Source organism: Nansenia antarctica, assembly GCF_963989245.1.
Source record: "Nansenia antarctica genome assembly, chromosome: 2".
NCBI lineage: Eukaryota > Metazoa > Chordata > Actinopteri > Argentiniformes > Microstomatidae > Nansenia > Nansenia antarctica.
This window is the reverse complement of record NC_137675.1, coordinates 65516266-65531736: the sequence shown is the minus strand read 5'-3', so window position 1 is coordinate 65531736 and position 15471 is coordinate 65516266. Positions and strand designations below refer to the sequence as shown.

At 42.9% G+C, this 15471-nt stretch overlaps 1 protein-coding gene across 1 annotated transcript; it reads left to right on the top strand.

Moving 5' to 3' along the window:
- Window positions 1-8849: 8849 nt before the first annotated feature.
- Window positions 8850-14382, top strand: LOC308151697 (large ribosomal subunit protein eL28-like). Its single transcript, XM_080524615.1, has 4 exons — window positions 8850-8936; window positions 12183-12306; window positions 12882-12997; window positions 14279-14382. The coding sequence occupies exons 1-4, from the start codon at window positions 8856-8858 to the stop codon at window positions 14366-14368; spliced, it is 411 nt and encodes a 136-aa protein (XP_080380741.1). The 5' UTR covers window positions 8850-8855; the 3' UTR covers window positions 14369-14382.
- The last annotated feature ends 1089 nt before the right edge of the window (window positions 14383-15471 follow it).

Below are 15471 nucleotides of genomic sequence, written 5' to 3'. Positions count from 1 at the left end.
TCCGTGTTTGTGTCCGCTGAGTGCTTTGAGGTGGTTGAGTCTTTGATTTCCTTGTTTTTCCAGGTTATTGATGTGAGTGGTCCATGGCATGTTTCTTTGAAAAGTGACTCCTAAGAACTTTGCCTCTTTGGCCAGGGTGATGGGGGTGTTATAGAGGGTGAGGTGGACGACAGGTTTGAGATGGGGGTTTTTGGTGAATAATATGAGCTGTGTTTTGGTGGGGTTGAGTTTGATTCTCCAGGTGTTGGACCAGGTTTCTATTGTAGTGATGCATGATTGGAGTTTTTTGGCAGCAAGTGGAATGGATTTTGAATGAGTCCAGTAGCAGAGGTCGTCAGCAAATTGTGAAACATGTCCAATGGTGGCTGGGGGGTAGTACGGTAGATGTCTGAGATGTAGACGAGGAAAAGGAGGGGACTGAGGACTGCACCTTGTGGAACACCGGCTTCAGGAGTGAAAGGGGTGGAGAGGGACGTGTTGACTTTGACCTTGATTTGACGATTATGAAGAAAGCTTGATATTATGTTGTAGATGGGAAGTGGTAGTTTGAATTTATTGTCTTGGAGTTTGAAGAGTAGTCCGTTGTGCCACATTTTGTCAAATGCCTTTTCTACATCGAAAAATATTGCCATGGTGAATTCTTTTTTGGTGAAACTGCGGGTGATTGCTTCTGACAGCCGAAGGATATTGTCAGTGGTGGATCTGTTTTTGCGGAAGCCAGCTTGGTGAATGCCCAGGAGTCCCGTGTGCTCTATGTGCAATGTGAGGCGTGCAGTGATGGTGCGTTCAAACAGTTTCCCGGTGTGACTGAGGAGGCTGATGGGTCTGTAGCTGGTGGGGTTTTGGGGGTCTTTACCTGGTTTGTGGATCATTATGACTGTGGCTGTTTTCCAGGGTAAGGGGAAGTGCCCGGTGGTGAGACAGGTAGTGAAGAGGAGGGAGAGCAGGTTCAGGTAAATATCAGGTGCTTGTTTGATCAGGATGGTGTCAATATTGTCTTCTCCTGGTGCTTTATTTTTCATTTTTTTGAGGAGGGCTTTGATTTCGTGGGGGGTTATTGGTTGTGACAGTGGGTGGTCAGCTGCTGGGATGAGAGGTGGAGAGGAATTGGTTGTGGCCTTGTCAACAGTTTCTTTCCAGTCCTGGTTGAAGTGTGGAGCTGAGGGACATGTGTGGATATTTTGAAGGTGGTTTCTGAATATATTTGCTTTTTCTTGATTGCTGTCGATGATTTGGTCTTGATGTGTTAGAGTTGGTATATTGTTTTGGCTTTGTGAGCCATTCATGTTTTTTATTTTTTGCCAGAAACTACGTGGGTTGGTTTTGTAATCATTGTCCAGTTTTTTGTAGAATGACTTCCATTTTTCCTGTTTGCGTAGGGTGAGCTGCTGTCTGATTTGGTTCTGGAGCCTGTTTATTTCTGCTTTGGTGTCAGGTGATCTGTGTTTGAAGTAGTGTCTGCGTAGTTTTATTTTCTTTTTGATCAGATGTAGGATGTGGGCTGGGAGCTGCTGCAGTGGTTTGGAGGTAGTGTGTAACGGGATGCATGTGTTGCGTGCCTGGGTGAGGATTGATCCAATGTGTGTGGCCAGCTGGTCCAGTGAGTGGTGGTCGTGAGTGATTTGTGTGGTTTGTTCGGTGATGTATTTCCTGTAGTTTTCCCAGTTGGCTTTTTTGTAGTTGAACCGTGGTTGTTGTGGTATGTGTTGGAGTTTGAGGGAGAAAGTGGTTAGGATGGGGAGGTGGTCGCTGCCAATGTCGTGGCTAACAGTGAAGTTTTGGAGAGTGGCTGAGAGGTCTGGTGATGAGAGAGCCAGGTCCAGTATGTCCGTGGCGGAGTTGGCAGAGTGGATGAATGTGGGTTCGTCATTGTTGAGGATGGTGAGGTTGGTGGTGTCCAGTATGTCTTTCAGTGCTGTTCCAGATTTATTTGTGGTATTGCAGTTAAAATCCTTGTGCTTGGCATTAAAATCTCCCAGTATGAGTACATTTCTGTTGTTATTGGTGATGGTGTGGATAAGTTTTTCAGAGGGTTGTGATCCAGGAGGGCAGTAAATGGAGGTGATGAGAAGAGTAGTGGATGGATTTAAAAACAGTGTGGCTGCCATGTATTCGTTATTAGAGAGTTCTTCTTGTGTGAGGTTAAAAAGGGTTTCCTTGTATTCTGTACCCTGTTTGATTAATAGTGCCACCCCGCCCCCATGGCCTGCTGGCCGTTCCTTCCTTAGAATATTAAAGCCGTCCATTTTGAAAGGTGTGTCTTTACTGAGGAGGGTTTCATCCCGCGCTATGCACTGTACAGCTGCATTTACACAGCATCCGGGTCACGGATACACCCCGGATATACCACGTCATTAAACCCCTAAAGGGCGCAGTTTAGCTCTATTTTAGCTATAATTGAACTTGAACTTTCTACTCCGTTACAGACGCGCCCCACACTTTGAGAACCACTGCGTCTAGCAGCTCGCGCGCGGTGGACTGAACCATGCAATGAATAAATAGAGGGGTAAATAATAAGGCTCAATTTAGTCAAACATAGAGAAACAAAACTCCAGTTTGTTTCTTTTGTGACTTTTTTTAATACATAGAATTATAATTTGAAGTCGGCTACATTAACGTCCTTATGATAATAATAATAATATTATTTATAAATATAATGTATTTTTAAAAAAAGATTCTCATGGGCCCCTGTCAGTGCTGGGCGCTTAGAATCGTCCTAACTTACCACCCCTAGCGGCGCCCTTGTATGTGCAGTATAACTTATGTTCAGTCACATCTATCCCTGCGTTGTCATATCATGAGCCCTTAACAAGCCAGGTAAGATAAAACGATAAATATCTCTCACAGAGATCATTCTTACAACACAGAGTAATGTTATATTATATTAGCTCCTTAACTTCACTCATACAGTAAATGAATGAACTTAACTCATACAGTAATTGAGTCTGCACGGCGCCACCTGCTAGCTACCTAATTAGTTTAGCCAAAACTGCACGTTTTGTTTCAAAGAGGAGTTTGAATTTGTGATTTGTGCCTAATTTCAGCATTACTGCATGCTTAATGTTCTTTAGTTTGAAGTTCTGTTTGGTTTCACATTCATGTTCCAGGTTTATCATATTTTCACATGATACAACAAGCCACTTAAAAGAACAAAACTTTTTTGATACTGTACTATTCACTCTGTGTTTTATGTTTGGTAGATGTGTTATAAATGTTGGAAGTATTAATTGTGTTCTTTTTTGTCTTGTTTTGTCTTTTTTGTTTTGAATCAACACATGTTAATCAACATCTAAATCATGATCATGATTTATAGCAATACTACGTGAAACAATACAGTATATATGGTACGGTACATGTGGGAATACGGTACATGTGGGAAAACTAGGGTTAGGTGCTAGGGTTAGAGTTAGGGGTAGGGGTAGGGTTAGGGTTAGGATTAGGTTTAGGGTTAGACATGCCAGCATGTACTAAGTCGACGTAGCACCTAACCATAACCCTATTTTTCCCACATGTACCGTATTCCCACATGTACCGTAACATATATACACAATACAGTATATATTATACAATTGTCATGTCAAAATTGTACAATACCTGCCATCAGTGGCGGCTGGCCGATAGAGGGCGCTGGGGCGCCGCCCCCAGCTTCACTTCCTAGTTGCGATTTGTAAAAGTTTTTTTTTTAAATAAACATTGTTTATTCACAAAATGCGGCTGATATTCTGTCGGCGCCTATCAGCATTCATTAAAAATCCTCCAATACAATAAACATTTTTATCTGTGTGTGTGTGTGTGTGTGTGTGTGTAAAACTCACTGTTAAAATACATAGGGAGAGACCGCGGGGCGCCGTGTCAATGCAAGTCTATGCCAGGACGAATACTTTTCGTTTACACGTGAGCTGTAGCAGCGCTCCAATTGGCTGTCTCTATTTCTTGGCCAGGACGCACATTTGTGCGCCCTGGCCAAGAAATCTCCGGTTGTATTGCAGACAATGCATTATGCTGAGGACTCCCGACTTCCGGTTTTCCGGACTTCGGGCTTCCGGAGTATTTTAAATGAACATTCGTAATGTCTGTCTCTGATGTTCATGGTCAATTAAATCAGCCTATTTTGTGCAACTAATAATGTTCCCGCTAATGGGTTAACCAAGCAGCCTTGCACCTAACGTGCAAGCACCTATCTTCAAACTATTCATAACAATATGCGCGGGGCAAGGCGGAGGTACGGGTAAACACGGCTCATGTTCTGTCATCAAAGGTAAGAGTTGGTTTTCTTTAACTCAGCTGATGCATTGTTGTGTTTCTGACATGGTCTGGTTGTGTTTCTGACATGGTCTGGTTGTGTTACAGACATGGTCTGGTTGTGTTTCTGACATGGTCTGGTTGTGTTACAGACATGGTCTGGTTGTGTTACAGACATGGTCTGGTTGTGTTACAGACATGGTCTGGTTGTGTTACAGTCATGGTCTGGTTGTGTTACAGTCATGGTCTGGTTGTGTTACAGTCATGGTCTGGTTGTGTTACAGTCATGGTCTGGTTGTGTTACAGACATGGTCTGGTTGTGTTATGGTCTGGTTGTGTTACAGACATGGTCTGGTTGTGTTACAGACATGGTCTGGTTGTGTTACAGACATGGTCTGGTTGTGTTTCTGACATGGTCTGGTTGTGTTTCTGACATGGTCTGGTTGTGTTTCTGACATGGTCTGGTTGTGATACATCATTGAATGTGTTGACCTGCTGTGATGTGTTGACCACCATCACTCTCCATCATCATCCATCATGTGTCTATGAAATAGATAGTTACTGTACTACTGACTGCAGCATTCATCTCTGCTCATTGATGTAGCCATGTCACACAGACACATAGTACACATATTCATCTGCTACCTTTATTAACCTGAGTGTAGCTGTGAGGCCTGTACTAGCCTTGTTGACTAGACTTCCTCCTTGTCTGACACTGGGTATTGGACCGTACCGACGTCCATAGACCGGTCACTCTTCCACCTCAGTGTCTGTAGTTGACAGGGTAACTTCTCCATGGCCCACACGGTCATTTTAAGGGTGAAAGTTGAAATTATACAGTGGTTGTAATGCCAGTGCGTGTTTTATGCGCGTGCACGCGCAAAAAAATCGTGCACGCGGAAAAAAATTCGAAAGAGGACCCCCCCGCCACACTGCTGTGCCCCACCCAAAATTTTGGGCACCAGCCGCCACTGCCTGCCATGGTTAAACGCTGATGAGGTATTTTTAAAGGGATTTTGGTTGGTTCAGAGGACTCATGTAAATGTTCAGTGCAGTGCAGTGGAAGTTTCATCAGAGTGGAAGCTTCATCAGAGAATGCAAATTAGCAAGCACAATTGAGAGAGATTATTCAGAGCCTCAGAAACTTCACAGCAAGAGTCACAAGGTATGGAAATAAGAAATTGAAAATGTTCAACATGTATGTTCAAAGTATTTTTGACTGATCTCTCATGATTGCCTGATTCCTCATGATTGAGTAAGGCTCAAAACGAATTCTGAATGTTTCATTCAAGTCAGTTAGGATCAATTACCTAATAATAACAATAACACAATGGTAAAATAAATGAACACTATCTGCATACCTACCACATTCCAGGTGTATGTTAACAAACTATTTGTTTATGGTTGTTCCTGAGGTTTTGAGGCTGAAATTATAAAAGACCCAGTGTGATAAAGTTGTAGAAGGAAAGATAACCCTCCTCCCACCAGTTTGCATTCCTTTCATACGCACATTGAATGAAATTCTATAAATTCATCCCAGTCATCCTAAAACTAAGTAGCACAATTGCAATCTAAGCAGGACAAATGCATCATAATGTTTTCTTCTTTGGGCAAACACCCTGTTTTAGACAGTTGTTTATGTTCAGTACGCCTAATTTATTAACATGTTCAATTGTATAGGCCCGATTGTATAATTGTCTGTAATTTACTTATTCTCTGTCGGTTCGTATGTGACAAAATAATGTCCCGTCGTGTTCACACGGTTTATCTGAGACACCACAGGGACAATGTTTATGGGACTTGGGTGAATGATGGGTATACAGGCTAACGAATTTGTGAATACTATTTTGAGATATTTGGAGAAATGTAAAGGCTGTAGGAAGCACGTCTGATAATGAATCAAATAAGCACTACAGTGGTGGCTGTGTAGATTGTAGTATTATGGAGTTTTCGAATTGATTGGGTGTAACATGATCTGGTACAAATCTGAAACCACTGTCAATTTCTAACTGAATGACGATTCCCACAAAATAGGCATTGTGCTGGAGCTATATTAACCCACATTGATGATCAGTTATTGGTTACATTTATTATTTCGTCTTTCAAACGAATGTATGTACAAGGCTAAAGGAATGGCGCATGCTGTGTGGTTTCATCTAGTCCATTTCACTTCAGTTTGTGGGCAGACTATTGAAACAACATTAAACCCCCTTTATGATACGTTATTATGACGCATTAACGTGACACCGTCACCCAACAAATAAACAAAGGCTTCAGCACAAAGTTAATTCATTATAGACGAACTCCTCCACGAGACGACATCGTTTACGACTACAAGCTCACCTGTGTGGTTAAGTAATAGGTAGTAAGTTCATAAAAACAAATATATTTCCCAGACGTCCCCGATTTCCGGCGACAGACCCCGGTTTTGACGACCTGTCCCCGGCAACAAACGGTCCCCGGAAAAGTCCCCGTTTCAAGCATTTTTTATTTTATTTTTTTATTTATTTTTAAATCTTGGCTTGTATTGTCACCGAACCTGCTGCCAAGGGTCCTACCCATGGGGTCCTCCACCCCTTTATAACGTCAATGTATGCATATTACCCGTTAATGGACGATCGTTACATTCAATAGAAAGCATTTCAGCCCCGATTGTTCCCCATTAACGAGCTCATTATGATTGAATGGAGCAATAACAAGGTCATTCTTCACCACTCAGTGAATTACTATTATTATAATAAAGCTGCTGGAACCTCAATTTGCTGTCCCAATTCTGGGGTTTGTCATAACATTAATATTTAACACCTATGCTCTGTGCTGCAGTCCTGGAATTGGAATAGTTCAATCTAATCAGACTAGTGGAGAGGAGCTTATGGGGTGCCCTGGTGGCTATTATTATTAATAAGATAATACAATGAAATATATGCAGTGGGTGTATAAAGTTGTTTTAAATTATTAATAAAAATACAATACAATATACAGAATTTTGACAACATCATTAGTCTTATGTTAGGCTTAAACATTATGTTAGGCTTAAAGTATGAGTAGGGTAGTGGAGATAAAAATGGGCATAAAAAGCACAATAGTGTGTACAAATTCACCAGAATGCAGGAAATTAAGTGTTAAATCCTCTTTTTTTCTGGGGGAGGACCCCCAGACCCCCCGCTTGGTTGATGGTTGGCTCGTCAACCTGAACAGTTCTAAGAATTACTTTTAATACCACTTACAGTACACTGACACTAATGTTGAGAGGCACATTCCAGTTGTTACACTTGGTATTCTTGCTTGAATGTGTATACATTGGTCAAAATAAGGTCAAAATAAATGAAACAGCAATTGTCCCCGTTTCTGTATTTCATCATGATAAAATGTATACATTTTTCCTAAAAAGTTGGAAATGTCCCCAGATTGCATCTGAGAAATCTGGTCACCTTAATGTATATACATGTATCTTGATAAACACTGTTTGCAGAGCGCAGGGATCTATGAAATAGGTTCAGTACTCCGGCTTCCGTCCTTTCCCAGCCTCTTCTCCCCCTGAAAGGTAACGTGGTCGCGTCGTGTGTTCACACGGGGACAGAACATTTGATATTTACCTTGTTTGTGTCCCATTTAGATCATAACATATCGAGAAGAGTAGTTCTGTAAGTCATTATTTCTCATATGTGATGTGGTGCGTGTCGATGTTGTTGTTTAATTCAACTATTCGAGTAAAAGATGTCAGCCTGCTACTAGGCCCGACGCCAGGCGGTCTGGTGTGGTTCCCTGTGCAGCTCTAACAGGCATCTTACGCACGTTTTGCGATCTGGCCTCATTATAATTCAAATGAGGTGCTGTCAATCTTTCCTAGATGCCAACTAGTTCTAGTTTTTGGGTCAAAACGTAGTCTTCCGCAATTCACTTTTAGTTAGATTAGTAATCCCATTTAATTAGCCAGCACAGACTGTCGGCACCAACCTTCTGAGGCACCGTAGTCTCCAGGCTCAGAGATGGGAAGTTAGTGAGCATGTCTTCATTTGCTGCTTGTGTCGTCTGCCCTATGCAGGGGTCCCACGGGTCCTTGACATCCTGAAAGTTTGTGAATTTGAGAAAAAGAAATCAAGGCCTTAAAAGTTTTTGAAAATAGACATGGGTCATTGAAAGTGCTTGAATTCCCCTCTCTCTCTCTAAAACAAATCTATATATTCAATCTTTTTACATAATTATAGTAGATAAGTCTCTGTATTGCTTAACTTAACACAGTAACTTTACACATATTTCACAATATATTGTTTTGCTGTGCTGTGGTAGAGAAGGCAAGAGACCATCTAGTGTTCACACATTCAAGCCTTTCTTTTTAATTGTTGTCTGTGAGTGAGCAGATAGTTCCTATTATGTAAATTCTCATCTAGATCTGTCTCAAACTATGCCGTGTTGGATCTTAGAATTTGAGGGAATTGAGTCTTGAAAGGTGCTTGAATCTGATGTTTCAGAAGGTGTGAGAACCCTGCCTGCTATGGATGTTGAAACGAAATTTCAACGTGTCAAATATCCAGAAGTATTAAGCTGTATAACGCTGTTCTGGAGGTGTCCCGTTTTATACTCCTGTTATTGTCTTGCCCAGGTTCGCCAAGATGTCGGCTCATCTGCAGTGGATGGTCATTAGAAACTGCTCCAGTTTCATCATCAAGAGGAACGGGCAGACCTACAGCACCGTGAGTACATGTGACAGGGGACCCTAGGTCATATGCGGCATGATGCCACTATGTTCAGGTTCTAAATCCTGGTAAATCTGTCAGAGGGTGTTATACCTGGTGCAGGAAGAAGTTGTTTTTGTGGCACGGAGTTGTTTTTTAGGGGTGGCACGGTGGCAGAGTGGTTAAGATCACTGGTCAAGGTACTGGGTTCGAATCCCGGTCTCGGAAGGTGCTGGGTTCGATTCCTGGTAATCACTGTGGGAGTTTGCATGTTCTCCCCGTGCCGCGTGGGTTTCCTCCGGGCACTCCGGTTTCCTCCCACATGAATGAAACATGCAGTATGAATGAGTAAGAATGCAGTATGAATGAGTAAGAATGCCCACTGCCCACCTTCAAAACCACTCTCAAAAAACATTTACAGGAGGCTGCAATCCGTAACTGGACCCTCTAAATCAAAAATCAGATTAAAAGACCCGAACTACCCACTGTACATACTTTGTGTTTTGTCCCCCGCCCCCACCTGTGGTGTATGTCCCCACCTGTCCTACCCGCTGTACATACCTTCAGGCCCGTCACTATGGGCGGGCCTCAGGGGGCCAGGCCCCCCCACAGACGTGCTGGTGCCCCCCCAACTGGCAGCCAGATATTAAAAAAAAAAAAAAAAAACATATTTTATGTTAAATGAAGACATTAAAATTGAGAAACAATAGTGTGTTTTTCATTTTGTTGGACGGGATTCTAGTGACAACCAATCATTTGAAAGTTGAAAGTTGAAAGTTGCACGTTACGCACGCTGCTGCTCTCGCCATTTCAGTTGTGTGAGGCGAGCACTGAGCAGTTGAGTGAAATCTGCGCTTTTTGATGGATAAAGCTTTTTGAATAAAGATGGATATAAGAAAGTGGATTACCGGTAAATCCTCGAAAGGTGCAGCTGCACCCAACCCCGATGGACATACGTAGCACCAGCATTAGCGACTGTGGGCAGCCTGACACTAGCACCCCGACGGCTACCACTAGTGAGGTAAGTCCTACTAGCCCAACTGTTAGGGCTAGGGCTACTACTAGCCTTGCTAGCCCCCCGATGAAAGTTTTGTTACTTTTCGAGCCACCAAACAGACTGCTACAAAGCGAGAACATGGACCTGTTCACTGCGGTTACTCTTGTGAACAGTGCATCTGAATGCATAAAATCACTGCGCACAGAGGATGAGTTTACTGCGCTCTGGGACCTCTGCTCTCCTCCAGCCTCAGCCACTGACGAGGCTGGTCCCAGCTGTCCAACTAAGAGAAGACGCACAATTAACAAGAGCTTTGGTGCATTTGTAGTTGAAGGAACGGTTGGACAGTCACAGAGGGACACTGGCGAAAAGACAGAGTTCCTGGGAGTGTTTTACAGTGTTATTGATGCTGTGCAAGGAGAGATGGATGCGCGTTTTGGAGAGCGCAGCTGCAAGCTCATTGGTGCGCTGGCTGCTTTAAACCCAGAGGCCGAGGATTTCATGGATCCATCGAAGGTCACTCCTCTCCTAAGATTAGCTCGAACTGAAGTGGTTGAATCTGAATATGCTGTGGCTCGTGGTGGGTTCCTGGTAAAGAAGATGGAGGACACCTCGTTTCCCCCCAAAGATGGACAATGGACAATAGCCAATATTCTCAGTATACATTCCACTCAGCACTCCAGGCCATGCCAACTGTCATCCAAGCTTATACACTCGCCCTAACTTTGGGAGCGTCTACCGCGACTTGTGAAAACTCTTTTTCAACACTTAAAAATGTTTTCTCTGAGCATCGGCGCAGCATGTTGCACAAGCGCAAGGCTCAACTGATTCAGCTTGCCTTCGAAAAGGACCTCACCCACAAGTTCAAGGATGAGTGGAAGGACTTACTGATGAGGAGATTCAGCACTGAAAAACGCCTCCTCCTTCTTTTCTGAGCCGGGTGTGTGTGTGTGTGTGTGTGTGTGTCCGTGTGAGCACACGCCGTGGTGATGTTTTGCTAGTTGTATTCTCGACAGCTTTTTCAACTGGAGAGATGAGCTGTTTGCACGGTTATGCTATATTTAATGTGCTTTGTGTATAACGTGTTCAATGATGAGGATCTGGCTGATCCTATTTGCTGTAGATGGGTGGTTTTAATGTGATGATCACACGATCGGTCGGTCATACTGTATCCCTTTTGGAAGTGCACTGATTGCGTGCCAGTCTCCTAATTTTTGTTACGTAGGCTATCCCTGGCATTTATTTAATTCTTGTTCTTGTACGTGTGCCGGGTTGGTGCCAATTATTGACCTGTGCGCATTGTAATGCACAACTTGGCCTCTCCACGCTATAAAGTAACTTGCATTCAAATAATTTTAGCTTAGGCCTACTCGGGTCGACAAGGCCTTGTAATAAACCAGCTTCGCCTGTGTTTATTGTTATGTTATTTGCTGCATTCTGATAATTTTAGGTCTAGTCTTCATCGGTAGGCTACGTGTCCAATTTAGCCTCTGCAACCTACTATGCATGTCAGTGTTGCATGACGAATACCATAGCATATTGGATTATATAAAATAGTTAATAATAATTGTGCCCCCCCATGCAGTTCATTGGCCCACCCTAAGACTGGGCCCTGGTGACGGGTCTGCATACCTTATGTTTTGTTGTATTGTTCTTCCCATGATGGATGTATGTTTATCTTGTAGATAGTAATAGTTATTTGTCTGTATTATCTTGTAGATAGTACTAGTTTTTTTTGTCTGTATTACATGTAACGATGAATTGAGAATCAAGGACCCCAATTGAAATAAGCCAGTGGCTTTCTTGGGTTTTTATCCTGTTAGTTGACCTTGTATGTAATGTACTTTCATGTACCTACTTCTGCAAATCTTCTAATAAAGTTTTCAATCAATCAATCAAATGCTAGTGAATGCAAGTGAATGTGAATGCGAGTGAGCATTCCCAGGGCTCCTTCGAAAATGAGACTCGTCTCAAAGGAATTCCCTGGTAAAATAAAGGTTCATTTCAAATAAAGGTTCATTTCATTTCATTTCATTGTGACTTTGACCTATTGTAAAGAAATCTAAATAATGTGACCTATTGTACAGTTTGATGGAATATATCTATCTAGTATTCTATACACCAATTCTATATTGGTAATGTCAAAAATGGAATAAAGTGAGGATATGGTGTACATTAGTCAATGAGTCCAAAAGCAAAATGAGTCCATACCTCTTGTATTGAGGTAATGAATGGTTAATTGATCATGTGTTTAATTTGTTGACCAGGAGCCCAACAACCTGAAGTCCAGGAACTCCTTCCGTTTCAATGGGTTGGTGCACAGGAAGACTGTGGGTGTTCAGCCATCTGCTGATGGCAAGGGTGTTGTTGTCGTGCTGAAGAAGCGTGCAGGTAAATATGGGACTTCAGCATGCTCCTCACTACCAGGAAATACAACCTCATTATCTCTTGGAGATATTATATGTCTACCTATAGCGACACGACAGAGGCAAATGTCGGCTTTCTCAATTCATGTCAGACGTTGTTTAAATGACTAGCCTACTATAATATTAAACATATTTTGTCTACTTATGTGCACACGGTCAAAATTATTGCATCAAGTTATGAAATCTGTAATCACAATTTGCAATTTAAACACACATTGATAATTGAAATGTAATTATACCTATGAAACAAAATATCCTCAACATAATTATATTTGCGCGTTTCAAAACAGGTTCTTGATTAGTGATTCTTTCCTGTGCTTGTTTGCAAAGACATCTGCAAACTTGTTCAGAGTCTGAGGTTCCAGGGAGTTGAATAAGCCCATGAGTTCCATGTATGTTTTGGGGGTTAAGCGACGGCATAGAAACTGCTCATTATTTTTTCATTATGAATCTAGTGTTCATGAACATAATTGGGGGAGGTTAACTGAACCCCCACTATTTGTAGCTGTTATGCTAAACGCTACCCATGTCTTGTTTCAGGTCAGCGCAAACCTGCCACTTCATATCAGAAGATCACCATCAAGAAAGAGAACTCTCGTGCCACCCTGAACAGCGTGAGGCACAACATCCGCAACTACAGAAAGGACCTGCGCATGGTGAGCTGCCTCCCATCACCTCCTCCCATCACCTCCTCCTGTCACCTCCTCCTATCACCTTCTGTCACCTCCTGTCACCTCCTCCTATCACCTTCTATCACCTTCTGTCACCTCCTCCTATCACCTTCTGTCACCTCCTCCTATCACCTTCTGTCACCTCCTATCACCTCCTCCTGTCACCTCCTCCTATCACCTTCTATCACCTCCTGTCACCTCCTCCTATCACCTTCTATCACCTTCTGTCACCTCCTCCTATCACCTTCTGTCACCTCCTCCTATCACCTTCTGTCACCTCCTCCTATCACCTCCTCCTGTCACCTCCTCCTATCACCTTCTATCACCTTCTGTCACCTCCTATCACCTCCTCCTGTCACCTCCTCCTATCACCTTCTGTCACCTCCTGTCACCTCCTCCTATCACCTTCTATCACCTCCTCCTATCACCTTCTGTCACCTCCTCCTATCACCTCCTCCTGTCACCTCCTCCTATCACCTTCTGTCACCTCCTCCTATCACCTTCTGTCACCTCCTCCTATCACCTTCTGTCACCTCCTCCTATCACCTTCTGTCACCTCCTCCTATCCCCTTCTGTCACCTCCTGTCACCTCCTCCTATCCCCTTCTGTCACCTCCTGTCACCTCCTCCTATCACCTTCTGTCACCTCCTCCTATCACCTCCTGTCACCTCCTCCTATCACCTTCTGTCACCTCCTCCTATCACCTTCTGTCACCTCCTATCACCTGCTATCACCTCCTCCTATCACCTTCTGTCACCTCCTCCTATCACCTTCTGTCACCTCCTCCTATCACCTCCTCCTATCACCTTCTGTCACCTCCTATCACCTCCTCCTATCACCATCTGTCACCTCCTATCACCTCCTCCTGTCACCTCCTCCTATCACCTTCTGTCACCTCCTGTCACCTCCTCCTATCACCTTCTGTCACCTCCTCCTATCACCTTCTGTCACCTCCTCCTATCACCTTCTGTCACCTCCTCCTATCACCTCATCCTATCACCTTCTATCACCTATGTCGGCATTTCCGGGGACATGGCAGCATAAAACGTCGACTTGGTACATGCTGGCATGTCTAACCCTAACCCTAGTTTTCCCACATGTACCGTATTCCCACATGTACCGTAACATATATATATATATATATAGTCTTTTGATCTGTTTGATATGTGAAAGTTCACATTGCCCCTTGTAGCACAAGATACATTCAAGGGTAACTTATAATGTCTAGTTGAACAGTGTGTGATTGCTGTGGTTTGTGTCTCCCAGGCCGCCCTGCGTCGTGCTAGCGCCATCCTGATGAGCCAGAAGCCCGTGGTCGTGAAGAAGAAGCGCTCCAGGGCCGCCAAGACCGCATAAATTCATAGGCACAGTGATTAATAAAAAAACAATGGTTCAAAAACAATACCCTCATGTCATTACTTTTTTTTTATGAATGACAGGGTTCCCACGGGTCCTTGAAATCCTTGAAAGTTTGTGAATTTGAGAAAAAAAAATCAAGGTCTTAAAAGTTTTTGAAAATAGACATGGGTCATTGAAAGTGCTTGAATTCCCCTCTCTCTCTCTCTCAAAAAATTAAAATATATATATTCAAAAATGTTTTACTTAGCTCGTCAACTAGTAAATAAGTCTCTATTGCTTAACTTTACACATATTTCACAATATTGTTTTGCTGTGCTGTGGTAGAGAAGGCAAGAGACCATCTAATGTTCACACATTCAAGCCTCTTTTTAATTGTTGTCTGAGCGGATTGTTCCTATTATATAAATTCTCATCTAGATCTGTCTCAAACTATGCTGTGTTGGGTCCTTGAATTTGAGGGAATTTATTCTTGAAAGTCCTTGAAAGGTGCTTGAATTTGATGTTTCAGAAGGTGTGGGAACCCTGGAATGAATAGAGGTAGTCCCAACAGTTTAACCCCAGAGTGCAGGCTCATGTATTGAGCAGTTCACCCCAAAAAATAAACTTTCTTTCTCCAAATGGAATGTTGACTGGTAATTGGTTTGTCTGGGCTCACCTATGTCCATCCCCTGTTCTGTTCTCTACTGAGAAGCTTTTGTTTTCTATCCTTTCTGTCTCTTCCACATAGCTCTGTTCTTATTCCTCAACTAGAATGACTTCTAAACCAGAGAAGTGTGCATCCCCATCTGTGTAACCTATAGCCTCCCTGCAAATGAATTTAAAAAATGTAGAACTAATGTGAAAACCCCTTTTTATTAGAACCTCTAATGTGAGTCAAAGTGTTAAATGTCATTTGTTTCCTGTCCTAATGGCATCTGGTAAATGTCAAACATTTAAAAACAAATTATGTAAATGTATAATTTCATTGTGGAGGGAGCTTTCTATGTAGGCGTAATGCTCTCTCTGGCCCCTTAGCTCCCCAACTGTGAGTGGGCCTGGCTTCTCCAGCAGACTGTGCAAGAGAGCCCTCTACTGTAACTTCTGCAAAATTGCAAAGCTGA

What these genes read in the sequence shown, in the direction of transcription:
- LOC308151697 (XM_080524615.1), top strand. Translation starts at nt 8,856, where the DNA reads ATGTCGGCTCATCTGCAGTGGATGGTCATTAGAAACTGCTCCAGTTTC. An exon ending in ACGGGCAGACCTACAGCACC is followed by an intron (nt 8,937 to 12,182) that starts GTGAGTACATGT and finishes TTTGTTGACCAG; the next exon opens with GAGCCCAACAACCTGAAGTC. An exon ending in ACAGAAAGGACCTGCGCATG is followed by an intron (nt 12,998 to 14,278) that starts GTGAGCTGCCTC and finishes TGTGTCTCCCAG; the next exon opens with GCCGCCCTGCGTCGTGCTAG.